The sequence below is a fragment of the Amyelois transitella genome, chromosome 3 (genome assembly GCF_032362555.1).
Source record: "Amyelois transitella isolate CPQ chromosome 3, ilAmyTran1.1, whole genome shotgun sequence".
Lineage (NCBI taxonomy): Eukaryota > Metazoa > Arthropoda > Insecta > Lepidoptera > Pyralidae > Amyelois > Amyelois transitella.
Genome location: NC_083506.1, coordinates 6302393 through 6316600, shown reverse-complemented (window position 1 = coordinate 6316600; position 14208 = coordinate 6302393). Strand labels below are relative to the sequence as shown.

Sequence of the window (14208 nt, the reverse complement as noted above, 5' to 3'; positions counted from 1 at the left end):
TGTACTCGTATATTTTTTCAATTTTTGGGATGGGAATAGGAAATCCTAAAAAGATTTGTTAAAAATTACCAGTTTTATTTCTAGATGGTGTTATATTTCAATCTCCGGCCCACATAGATACTAAATAAAGGTGCGATTGAAGTGCAAAACGAAAATAAATTTGTTATTATTAGTTTCAACGTCAATGTATCGATTATTTATACGATTATGGTTTACAAATCTTAAAATAAGCAACTTGAGTAAATCAAATTGAAAATTTCCGGCAAATGTAAGTATTTACACAGAAAATTAATCCAAATTTTCTGTGTAAATACATACATGTGTTTTCATCCGAAAACACAGGGTTTTTCTCATTTCTCAAATAATAATTTAAGTAACCAGCCACATGAAAGGCGATGTTAACAAATTAGGAAAATTAATGGTTGGAGCTACATGAGCGAAATTGAATCCTGAGAAACCACTCAAAATAAATAAATTCAGAAGTTTATTAAGTTATAATACACATCACCGGAATTAAAATCAGAAATAGTTTATACTTTTAGTGGCCAATATACAAGTATTTTTATAATAAACTAGCGACCCGCCCCGGCTTCGCACAGGTGCAAAATTATAAATGTTTTTATACATAAAAACCTTCCTCTTGAATCACTCTACCTGTTACAAAAAACCGCATCAAAATCCGTTGCGTAATTTTAAAGATTTAAGCATACAGACAAACAGACTAAAATAGCGACTTTGTTTTATACTATGTAGTGATATCCGTTGCTTTACAAAATGCATTTAATTCACTCGTAATCGAAGTAGATGGATATATTAGTATAGGTATGTGCCTTTTATAATTTATTTCCACCTTTAGTTTTTCACTTAGCACATACATATAATAAAATAACGTCTATATCCCTTGCGGGGTAGACAAAGCCAACAGTCTTGAAAAGACCGATACGCCACATTTAGCTGTTTGGCTTGATTATAGAATTGAGAAAAAGAAAAATCGCTTAAAAGAAGAATCCCAAGTTTATAAGTGTATCCCTTAGTCGCCTTTTACGACAACCATTGGAAAGAGATGGAGTGGTCTTTATATTGTGCAAGCAGATAGGCATGTAATGCATATCCATCACTTACTAAACTGCCTATTAAGGATCATTGAGCGACATTATGTCTACTGATATGCTCTAATGTGCCAAAAATATTAAATATTCTTGGAAAGATAAGAGTAAATAGAAAAAGTATACCAACGGTGATATTTACGACTAACATTTTCGTTCAACGACCCCTGGGGTGTCTCTGTTAAGTAGGAATGTGTCTGAGGATACACTTACACATAGATGTGTTTGAATTCATACACGATACGCGTAAATATTTCCCGCTTCTGTTGTCTACCCATCCCACCGCCTATAGGTTAAGAATGTAAGTTTATAGCGACCGTGAATACTGAACAAATTTGAATGAAACTTTTTTGTTGTACAGCTCTTATGCCTGGCCATATATAGAATACTAGCGACCCGCCCCGGCTTCGCACGGATGCACAGCCGATACTAAATATATCTCTATTAGAACTAACTAAAGGACCGCCCGCAAAGCGGCTAAGTCTTGTTCCCGGCAAAAGTGACACTTCTGCCTGCAGTCCCGGGCCGTGCAGCAGAAATCGTAAAAAAAACGCGTTTAAATGTAGACCAAAAAAAATTCAAGATTTTTAAATAAAAATGTGGTTGTTGTGCCTCCCTCGACATAGATAGGTATAGTGTGTCGCGGACTTTTTTGTAGATATTTATAAGATCTACAATTAATTAAAACATTTTATGGTTCTATCTTTTGTAGTTTAGGCAGCGTACGCAAAATAAGTAACTTTTTGGTTGATTTTTTTCAGTTTGTGTCCGAAAAATCCAAATATATTACGAAACCCTATTTTTTTTTTCAAAATAAAATATAGTCTATGTTATTCGTGGATACAATTATCCAAAGCTACATAGCTTTCGAATGGTGAAAGAATTTTTAAAATCGGTCCAGTAGTTTTTGAGCCTATTCATTACAACCAAACAAACAAACAAAGTTTTCCTCTTTATAATATTAGTGTAGATAATTTATTTTGGAATCTGAAACAGCTGATGTCGAACCTTAACAGCTCAGCTAAACTATAGGAAATAGAGCAAGTTTCTGTTAGCATATAAAAATCGAAGATCTGGAACACCTGATACAGAACCATTACAGGCCAGCTAAACTATCCGAAATATGGAAAAGACGTCTTAACAAAAGTTTCTTTAAGCTAAATGTATTTTTTTCTTTTGTCGACTTATGCTTGAAACAGGGTTACTTTACAAGTAAAATTAAATTGAATATTTCATTCATTCTACATTCGTTATTTTTACATGAATAGTAAATTTGTGGATGAGGGAACGAACTAAAATTGCATAAAATATCTCGGAAACTGTGGACAGTATAAATACGTAGACTGCTCAGCAATTTTAATTCTGGGACGACTTATGCAAATAAAAAATATTTTCATTTCGCAAGCGTAGTAGATAACTATGTTTACTCGTGTAATAAAACTGGTGTAATAGTGCAATCTCAGCGCCCTTCGAAGATAGCGCAGAAATATTGCCTTCGTTCCAAGAACGAACAGTAAATTGACGGAGAAATATTGTTGATCCCTAGAATATATACATCCCAAGGATGTATAATTTATTCGTACTGGTTTTGTGTAAGCTTCTCTTCAAAGCTGCTTACATTGTTACCACAGACATTCTATATTTTTTCGATTTATGTGATTGTTAATTATTTACTCGTTTAGAAGACCAATAGTTGGGGTTCCAGATTGGGTGTATACCTTTCTATTCCCGATGGCAGACTTTTTAAGTAATTCCCTTTTTCGTGGCCCCGAGAACCATCGGTGAATCCAAACGAAATCAGTCACGGCTGAGCTCCGATTCCAAGGGAATTTCTATGCAAATTAGTTTATCAGGCGGCAACATGATTCGCGCAGAATTGATGAGGTTTCTACGGCATTTTACTGTAATAAATGTTCAGAAATATATCGATGTGAATTTTATTATATTTATACCACATATTTTCATCTTTCAAGTAAACTGTTTGAGTAACACTGGCCATAAGGTAATGATTCTTCGTTTTGTAGGTGTTTAACTATTTTCCTGCGCCGTCCCAACCCTCTGTGAGTCTAGGCCTCTTCCACGCTCTTTTACCATTTCGCATTAGTTCTTCAAGCTCTGTTTCTCCTCATTTTGTATTCCTGATTGTTTGAATAACTTACTGCCACAGAAATTCATAAAGTATGGAAGAATTAATTCTCAGTACGTCCATTTTATGCGCGGTATTAAACTATAGATAAAATAGGTAGAACAAAGTTTACAAATCACATGTTAACACTTCATCGGAATGGAGAGGGCGCTTCCAATGAAGATTCCCGGACGTGATCGGCATCTCCACTTTACGATATTACTTAGAGTCACCTAAACATAGATCTATTCTTAGACATCGAAGAATTTGTTCAACAATCAAATTACCTCCATATATACAAAAATAATAGATAATGAATATAAATAATATAGATAAAATAATGATAGTTAGCACTTTTGAAAACCGTATCTACATTTTTCTTTGGTAAAAGACCATATGTTATAGGAATCTCAGACTATTTTTGTTTTTATTTACAGTTTTTGTATTGAGTAATCTGTTAAACCTTTAGGTGGTAAAAATATTTTTTTTCATGGGTCAATATATTTCACCTTAAAACAGGTAAATGGACGAGTTTACATTCAGTTTATAGTATATTAACAAAATGATATGTATTCTTTTCCGTCGAGAATATTTTATTACTCGAAAGGGTTGCGTAATAACATCAAAGAAAATGATTCGTAATAAAAACATTTATGTTGTAAAATTTTCAGAAATAAATATATCTTGTGGAGTACTACCTTTTACCCACGACCAAAGAGAATGTAATCACTACCCCACGACAGCAGCCGCCGCCGTTTCGACCTCGAATGGTTTTTCTGTACGTTGATAGATGAGCCCGTCACTTTCTCTATTTGTAAGTAAATAAAAAGGAAAAAATAAGAAATTCCATTACATTCAGTAATTTATTAAAACGTCCATCATATTGCATGTATTATTAAGTATAAAGTTTTGTTATAATTTCGACTACAATAAAACTGATGTGTGTATGTTATGTACTAATATATTTTAACCATCGCTTCGCTGGCGACTCGGCTTTGCGTATGACGCTACTAGAAAATACTAGATACATATTTATGTTCATATAGTTTATACAGGTATACAAGTTTTCACGTATATCATACATATCTTCACAAATAATAGCGAAAGTATTGATGAATTACGGAATTTACAAGTAAATAAAAAATACTAATATTTAGATACCTACGCCTGGAAAATTTCTACCTGGTAAATAGAAGAGTTAACTTAGAGGCCGTTCGGGCAGACCCGGTCGCCGAAACATTTTTGTGGAGGGTGCAACCGGGAACACGAAGAAATGATAAACAGAATTAACTAAGAGGCCCACAGAACTTACAGGTTATCAGAGGTAAAGAACAACCAGAAAAAGAATAAACACTTACCCAATTTCCGAATGTAATAACAATTATTTTCCTTAAAATGCACATAAGGAGCTCGGAAAAGCTGTGTATGCATTTCAATCTCAATCAAACTCCTCTTAAACTTTATCAACTAACATTGGAAGTTTTCAGTGTTACCAACACTCAGCAAGAGATCAATCAAGGATTAAAACTAGCCTGTATAAAGATAAAGATCATAACTGCAGCGGATTGTTGGAGCTGGAACAAAGAGCGAACACTGTTTGACCTGACTCAGATAGTCTTCTAGGGTTGGTATAAACTGCTGATCAGTAAGAATAGCACAGGTTTATTTGCTACCTTTATATTATTTTAAAGTAACATAATCAAACAACTTTATTTATTTTATCTTAGTCATCAAAATTTTACACATGTTATGCTTAATTTTCTGATATTTAGTTATACTCTCATGTTCTATCTTTGTCGCTCCTACATCACAGTCCTATAATTATCGTGCTGACATTCTAATCAAGCTATGTTTGTAACTAAAATGAGTTTGAAATACCTAGAGGATAGCAAATCATAACCTGTTTTTTAAATGAATTTTTGTTTTTGGTTTTTACTAAACCTGCATGGAAATAAAGCTACTTTACTAGTCCACCTACTCAAAAGTTCAAAATATTAATTACTAGAGGCCGCCCGCGGCTTCGTCCACATGGAAACCCAATCAATCCCCCGGGAACTCCGGGATAAAGAGCTACCTACATACCAAATCTCATCGTAATCGGTTCAGTAGTTTTTGCGTGAAAGAGTAACAAACATCCATACTGACAACCTGACATACTCACAAACTTTATAATATTAGTAGGATTTATTGTATATGTATACTGGCGACCCGCCCCGGCTTGGCACGGGTAATATTTATACATGTGTACTTTTCTCTTGGATCACTCTATATATTTAAAAAAGGCATTAAAATCAGTTGTGTAGTTTTAAATATCTAAACATACATACATAGGGACAGACGCGACTTTACTTTTTATACAGACAGCCCTATGATTCGTATTACACGTGGCCTATTGGAACTTTTTCGCATATATCATTTCATTCGGATGTGTGCACATACATATGTAGAAAAACACTTTTTTTATTTACAAAACATTAAAAAGAGATAGATTTTTATACATTTACTTTTCATTGTCTACTATAAAAACAAGCACGTTAATATGAAACAGACGAGAAAAATCACGATCATCAAAAGCTGAATGGTATTTTTGCTTACAAGATTATTAATTTTCTTATTAGATTGATAGCCACGTGAGGGCTCCACAATAACTAAAAGTTCATTAGGATCAAACTAAATGCATATGAAATCGAAGCTGCTCCACTTATAAAGAGGAAACAGAAGTTACATTATATTAAACTTTTTTACTTATCATTATAATTTATGAAAGGCGCTATTCGGGCACCTCTACAAAGAAGTGAGGATGTTACCAGTACTATGAGCATGAGGAATTCGTTTCTCCCTTCTTAAAAAATCCGTTCTAGATCACTTTTAGTGTTTTTTTTAACATAAAAACATAAAAATTGCAGCATATTTTAGATATAGATAATCTTTGTAAGAAATCTGTCTTTCTGTTATATTTTTACTATCTGTTCGTACGCAGTCTGGCCTCAAATTAATATTTAACATGGTTAGGGGAACCCTCGACGAGGCTTTAATACTGGCATTCCGTGAGAAGCGTCACCTGCTACAAGAAACATGCATTATCAGGATAAACTGTGGTGTTATTCAGACGAGAAAGACCTGCAAATTGTTAGGCCGTTGGAGCTTTTGTGGTTGTTCAGCTACGTACCTATAACAAAATTGATATTGATACCCACAGAATTAATCACGAAACAAAGAAATTTACAAATGTAATATTGTAATTATCCAGGTGGCGTAACCTTGCTAATTACATTTTAGATCTCAGAAAATTCAAATGTTTTAAGATGTTGATTCATCTAATCGTAAATAGAGCTTTAAAGCTTAAATATGTACTTCAACCAGAGGTAAGTATTATAAAACTCGATCCCGACATATAAAATAACTTTATTGCTACGTTTACACTCGCTTTAATTCTGTGGGGATAGGGTGGCCAAGCGCGAGCCGGGCTCTACAGCGCTCGCTTCAATTTTTCATTTCACTGCAGATAAATAAACGGCTCCACGTCGACCACCTGCCTGACGAGCTTTTCACTGTATTTTTCTGCTTTTCCGTTTCCTCTCATTCATTTTGATGTTGAACATTTGGAAAGCTACGTTGGAACTGAAAGCCAGTAATATATTATTCAATTTTGCTCTAAAAGTTTTACATTGTCATCTATAGCTTAAACTGCGACTAAGGAAAATGCTTATAAACTTATGTGAAACATAGCAGGACTACTCCATCTCTTCCCCATGGATATCCTAACGACAGAGGGATAGGTTTATTACCTTGGGATACTTCTTTTAGGCGATGGGCTAGCAATTTTTCACTATTTGAATCTCAATTCTATCATTAAGCCAAACAGATGAAGTTAGCCTTTCAGTCATTTCAACACTGTTGGCTCTGTCTACTCCGCAAGGGATAAAGACGTGATTATATGTATAAATGCAGCATAAACAATAAGTGCTTTATGCAAAGTGGGTTATAAAGGTCTCTCCTTTATAACCCACTTAGATTTTAGCTTTTTAAAAAAAAATACTGAAATAAAGGAAAAAATCAAATGATTAACAAAACTTAAGGATTGAATCAAAATCTTTTCAGTTAGCGAAGTTAAAGTTCAGTATTGATGAGGTAGCCGCGCATTCGATGGCTGCAGATTTCAGCCAGAAAGTTTTTATTAAGTTGAAGTTGTTGGATTGCGGACTGATGTTGGAGTGCAATCAACTGACCGGAGTACAACTTTCTAGCTTACCTACTTTCAGTAACAAAAAAAAACTTGGATACCCTGGACTCCTAATAAATAAATAAATTCTACAGCTTAAAAAATTTAACCCACATCGATGTTCTGCTAAAAACTAAATTAATGATTGTGGTTAGTATAGAGAAGATACTCTAACAGCATCAACAAAAACTTAAATAACCCTATATTATCTTCGAGGAACAATAGATCCAAAATCGAAATACTATGTTTCAAGCATAATAATTAAAATTAGCATGAGTATAACATGAGTAGATAAAATTTCATTGGATTTCTTGAACTCAATCAGACGAAAATTTAAAATCCAGAACTCACGTTCCAATTTTAATTCGGATATCCAGATGCACGTTCAAAAGTTGTTCAAATCGTATCTAGTGACAAAAAATGCAACACGGTTTAGGTTGGCTGAGCCGTACCGGTAGATAACCGTTGCAGATCAAATCTGACGATAGAGCACGTTTTCGATTGGAACAAGCCGTATTTGCATCTTTTGAAAACTATTGCATTGTCTTTTTTGTTTGATTTTTATGGACCGAGATATTCACAAACAAACTGAAAGAGAATTTAAAGAAACGTTGCTTGCAATCATAGAAATCGGAATAATAAAATCTTTTAATTCCAATTTACAGGCACGCATTTTTTTATTTTAATGATTGATTGAATGTTAGATTGGACTTGTTACTGAAATGAGAGTTTAACCACGTGAAAAAGACTTGTCTCCAAGGATTTTCCTTTTCAAAATTTAAATTCTCAAATATTTTTGATTTTTATAGCCTTCAAGATAGCATGAGTATCATTGTTCTCAAGAAGCAACTTGTATCTGTCTCCGACGACGCCACAACTCAATTTTGTAACAAAAAGTAATATGTGGGGATGCGGTAAGTTAACAAAGGAGCGACAGCTTAGCGCGATGCTATTGTGCCGAGACTGCAGCACAAAACTAAAGACACATCAGATGTTACCCCTCGAAATTAGTTGCAGGCGAACAGTACTTTATCAATTTATTTCGCTGCTTGAGTTGACTGACCTTATAAAATTTATCAGCATCAGTAGTCTCGTTTTATCATTTCCCGAATGAACTTGACTTGTACAGGTTTATATCTTTACCAATTAAAATATAAAATATAATGACACGAGTATTTCATTTTATGTTAGTTATCTTTTAAAATAACAGCAAAGTTATTTTTAACATACTAATATATGCATTTGTGACTAAATGCTGTCCTCAAATCCGTGCTTTAACGAGTATTTCGACAAAAGCAAGTCCAACAACGTACCCTTAAAATAATCAAAGCTGCAAACATTCGTAGTCTTAAAAGACTTAGCCTTACCCTAACCAAGCTTCGCTCTCGTAACGCTTGTAAGTTTCTGTCTTATAAATAATTTGTTTGTGCATGGTTCGCCGCCGTCTGCCCTTCAGACATTTCACAAGAAATTTCAGACTAGAAGCAATGCGTGTACTTATTACATACGTGGGAGATGGGATGTTTGAACACAGATGAGGCTCTATTTTGTTTAAGTTTTACTGACTTCGGTTCTTATGTACGTCCATCTACATGAAGATGAATATAATCATCTATATAGTAGTGGTAGATAGTACATTTCTTAAAATAAGTCATAAACTTTTCGTTCGACAAAACGACATTTTCAAAAATAAGGGCATTTGGCGGTCCTTATCCTTTGCCTAATCTTTTCACTTTGGGTAACTGTGAAGACAAAATGTGATGTGACGTTCTTATCTATTCCATTCTCCAGATATGAAACGTATATGTCAAAATATTCCTAAATTCTTTTAATCGAAACACCGTGAGAATAGATATTGAAAAATTGTTAAAAAAAAAACGATTTTATTTTATTTCCCCAACTTTTCAGCCTCTAGCCACGGCGACGCCCCGTGTCATTGCACTGGTTAAATTTACTTTTGTGCCAGCAGAGGGCAGGTCATTGGCCGTTCATCAAATAAGACCAGAGCCCAGGGCGGTCATTGGGACGGACCCTTTCAGTCAATATGATGGTAATTGTATGCATTTCTAACTCTAACATCATTTCACACATCGCGATATTCAGGATTAATTAGTTTCTGTGATAGAACATTATAACCATTGAGATCTGAGCTAAACTTTGATTCTTTAAGAGTACTTATTCTTCTACCTCAGTGTCAACAACAATAGGGTTGATTTTTTACTTATATCGGAATTTAATCTTTTCATTTTCTTTCGTAGTTACGATAATAACGTCAAAATTTTATAAGTCATATAGTTTCATTAAAGATATTTAGACAACTAATTTCATCATAACATAATCAATTTATGAAAATAAAGACCTATTTATTTACATAAATTGATGGGCAATATTCGTAAGTGTAAGACAATGCCGCGCAATTGCATAAACCGATGTACCAAATCAACTTCATTTTTTTTCAAATTCATCATTTTATCTATTCGAGTATTATTTACAGGTAAAATTCTAAAGCCAGTCAGAAATACATACATATTAGCTCTGTAAGATATTAAAATAAAGGTACCTAAACAATCTTACTTACGTCTTTTTATTGTCAATAAGAGAGATACCTATAAAAGTACTCTTACCACATTTATATTTTCTATTAACTATTTCAGTAGTGTATTTTTTAAAAGAAATTTTATGATTGTTAATTCAAGATTACCTTTATTTTAGTATCTTTAGAAATGGATAGTCGACAAAACAAATAAGATAGAAGCTCTGGAAATTCCGACACGTTTTAATTACAATTTCGAATGTAGAGAGACACGCCTAAGTCTTATAATTACCAAAATTAATGTAACATTATCCCACTCAGGGTGACTGTAGCAGATGGTAACATACTTACAAATTCGAAATATGTAATAATGAATTTAGTCTATTAGCATAAACATGTAGAAATGGGACGTTCTACTTTCATTTTTTTGTTATAAGTATCTTTTGTCTTTTAGACACCAGTCAATTTTTATAATCACTTAGGTACTCATATGCAATGGGACACAAGATCTTCTGATAAAAATTATAAATCGTAAATTAATCATCAAAATTTGTTCTGCTCTACTTCAACGATATATAAAACCTTGGTACGCATGACGGAGAAAAGAGTTATTCAAACTGAGGTATTCGTAATCAATTAAAAAACGAGAAGCAAGTCAAGAAAAATATGATTAAATGACTAACAAAAGAAGAAAAACTGTTTTATGAATAATTTTCCGGTTATTTAATTTAGTCCAAAGGTTTGTAACGTAAGTAGGTATTTCCAAGTATTGTGATAAAATCAATAAACTTATCTACATGCCTCTAGTTTGAGAAGCCCTGGTAGATTATTAAATGGTCATAACGGCTTGCGGGTTTCAAATAGTTATTTGCAGTTATTTGTTTCTTATCATTAAAGTATGTTACTTTTGACATAAATAATAGAATACAAATCACATTACTTCTGTACGCTTATCGTCAGTCCAGTGGGAGCAGTGTTTGATAAACGTTGTGGTCGATATCTTTTTACAATGATCGGTATTCCTACTTTCGTCTATAGTTCACTTTTAGTTTCTTTCATGTGTAATTTCAATCAAGCCACCGCAGCGAATTATGGTCTGTATGTATATATTACCTAATTTCAGATTAAAAATAATTATCAATTCAATTAAAGATAAAAATCAATTGCACCTTCTCATAAAAAGAATGTACGGAATACTCTGACAGAGAAAAGCATATCTTGTCGGCCTCTGTAACGCAGTGGATTCGAATCTCGATCAGGACATGTTGAAAAACCAACTTTTTCTCTTTGGTCTAAATCTTGGATGTCATACGAGTACAAATGTTTATTATCGTTGATTTTGAGAATCCCACAACTCATGTTTCAGACTTGCTCAATCTGCGTGATTCGTCAAGATTATATTCATATTATTTATATCAAAGCTGTACTTAATATTGCACTTTAAAACGAGTGCAGGTTGAAGTTCAAGAACCCTTGTGATTTGTCCAACTTCCTATATAGATTTATAAGATGCGGATAGAGCCTAAGAATAAGGATTCTTATCAGCTTTTATTCTACGATTATCATAAATGCGAAAGTTTGCAAGGATGCGTGTTTGTTATCTTTTACGCAAAAACTATACACAGATTTTTCATCAAATTTTGAAATAATTTGGGTTAGACATTGGAATAATAATACTAGGCTGGGTATTATTAAAAAAACATCACACATCACTTTACGAGAACAATAATGTTTTCAGGTTGGTTTACAATTCTCAGAATGGAAGAGAAACCTATTAGCCCTCAAGATATATATTTTATGAAAAATAAGGTATGCATCCGTATTATATTTTGTAGTAAAAGTACTAATATATAAAATGATACATTTTGAGGGATTTTCCACAATTGATTAAGAGATATAGACGTAGGTATGAAGTAATGGGAATTATAGGAATAAACTAGCATTATAAAATATTTTTAACGTTTTCAGAATGACGAGCGAACAGAAACTGTGGATCTCCAACTTTACTATGAAACTCTATGTCCATATTGCATACAATTAGAGAGCACTCAATTCAAGAATGTCGTTAATACTTTAAGCCCTTACCTAAACATTAAAACTTACCCGTACGGAAATGCTCAGGTAACTCTCTCACATTAAAACTTAAATAGTATAAAATGTAAGTTTTCGTAATATCATATCAGACATAATCAGGCGTACAATATATAGGATTTTATTTTGATAAAAAATGCAGCAGATAATTAGAAATATTTTCTTTTGTTTTAGACAATCGAGACAAATGGAAGTATAGAATTTAAATGTCAACATGGACCTAAAGAGTGTTACGGAAATAAATTACATGCATGCAGTCTTAAACATATTACAAACCATACTGACGCTTTGAACTTCAATATATGTATGATGGAGACAAATGACAAGACTAGAGGGTCGGATGATGCGGCAGTACTGAAGGTGATTATTCTTATATTCTCTAGAAAAACAGGCTTCGGTGGTCGAATGTTAAGGTATCTGAATCCTATCGCGGCCTATTTGATTGCTCACTGTGGTGACTTCCCAAACGTCACTCGCCATCAAACCAATCACAGTGACAATACGATGCGTTTAACTAAGTTGCCGTGTGATTCCCGGCTTTGGCACCAATACAAAAAAGAATAGGACCACTCCATCTCTTTCCCATGGATGTCGTAAAAGGCGACTAAGGGATAGGCTTACAAACTTGGGATTCTTTTTTAGGCGATGGGCTAGCAACCTGTCACTATTTACATCTCAATTCTATAATTAAGCCAAATAGCTGAACGTGGTCATTCCGTCTTTTCAAGACTGTTGGCTCTGTCTACCCCGCAAGGGATATAGACGGAACCATATGTATGTATGTAACTAATAGCAGCCAAGAGTCAATGGCGACATTTCAAATGTCACACGCCACCAAGCCTATGTCCGTATGCAAAATCGCGCAAGCAAACATATCACGGTTTGGAGCATATATACACCCTCCGACACAAAATTTGACACACTCATAGACTCATGATGCTGACACTGAAATAAAATATTACTACCTTTATAAAATATTTTGCTCGCTTGTACGAAAAACGCAAAACTTTATAAAGCTAACGCTAAAACGCCACATGTGTCTTTTCTTACCATAATATAATCAAATGTTTTAATTGTATCGATTAGTACATTACCGATCATTGATCATTTGGAAAAATTCGAGTATTTGAGAATGGACTTACTATAACTCGCCAATATTTTAAATTTCAGTGCGCAGATGAAATGAATATAGACAAAAGTCAAATACTCCAATGTGCCAAGGGTAAAGAAGGAGGTCAATTGCTCAAGTATTATGGAGAAGAAAGTCACAAGGCCAACTTTAATTATGTGCCATACGTGCTTATCAACGGAGTCGAATGGCTGCAGAACGGCACATTGATGCAAGACGTCTGCGCTGCCTTCAAAGATCCGCCAGAAGTTTGCAATCAATAAATTCTTTATAGAAAAAATGGTCTTTTTTTAAACCGATTACAAAGGTTTACTATAATGAATAACATATTTTTTTCATATTTTATCATTTGTAACGAAGTACTATAAAAAAAACATTCTTCCGAGTGTAGTGAGTTTTATTTCAAATCATCTTTGTAAATTAATTTATGAAATAAATTTATATTTTTTATATTATTAATATAAATAGTTTCTTTAATAAAATAGAAATAAAATAAAAAAAATTGAAAAAAAAATATCTCTGCCTATCAAACAAAACTCATCTCAAAATTAAATGTAACATAATAAATTCGGCAATGACGAGTTTTGTAGTTTTGTTCATAACTTAAAATGTTATATATACAAGATGACTTTTAATTCGACTGCATAAATTTAACTGTTAAGTGTACTCATCTAAAGGATATTTAAAAACGTTAAAAGAAAATTATCGGTTCATATTTCAGAAAGTACGAAAAAAATAAAAGTATCAAAATCCACGATCCTAAATACGTCATATCACCCCGGCCGGCGGAAAAGCGACGAGGAAGATTTAGAGGTCAAAGACACAATTCATTCAGCTGAGCAATCTCGACAACTCTGTACTTTACTTGATCTTGATACTAGAAAAATAATTAATTTTTCAGACATTTATTTACATGTTTAGTTTTAATTTCTTTTTGTAGTATTGGTCTGTATTAAAGCGTGTGACGTATTTTTTGAGGGTTTTTTAAATGTGAAAATGATG

The 14208-nt window shown here is 33.3% G+C and overlaps 1 protein-coding gene across 1 annotated transcript; it reads left to right on the top strand.

Annotated features, from left to right (window-relative positions):
• Positions 1-10961: 10961 nt before the first annotated feature.
• On the top strand, positions 10962-13469 carry LOC106135420 (GILT-like protein 2). Its single transcript, XM_013335709.2, has 5 exons — positions 10962-11080; positions 11725-11795; positions 11955-12107; positions 12252-12437; positions 13248-13469. The coding sequence occupies exons 1-5, from the start codon at positions 10996-10998 to the stop codon at positions 13467-13469; spliced, it is 717 nt and encodes a 238-aa protein (XP_013191163.2). The 5' UTR covers positions 10962-10995.
• The last annotated feature ends 739 nt before the right edge of the window (positions 13470-14208 follow it).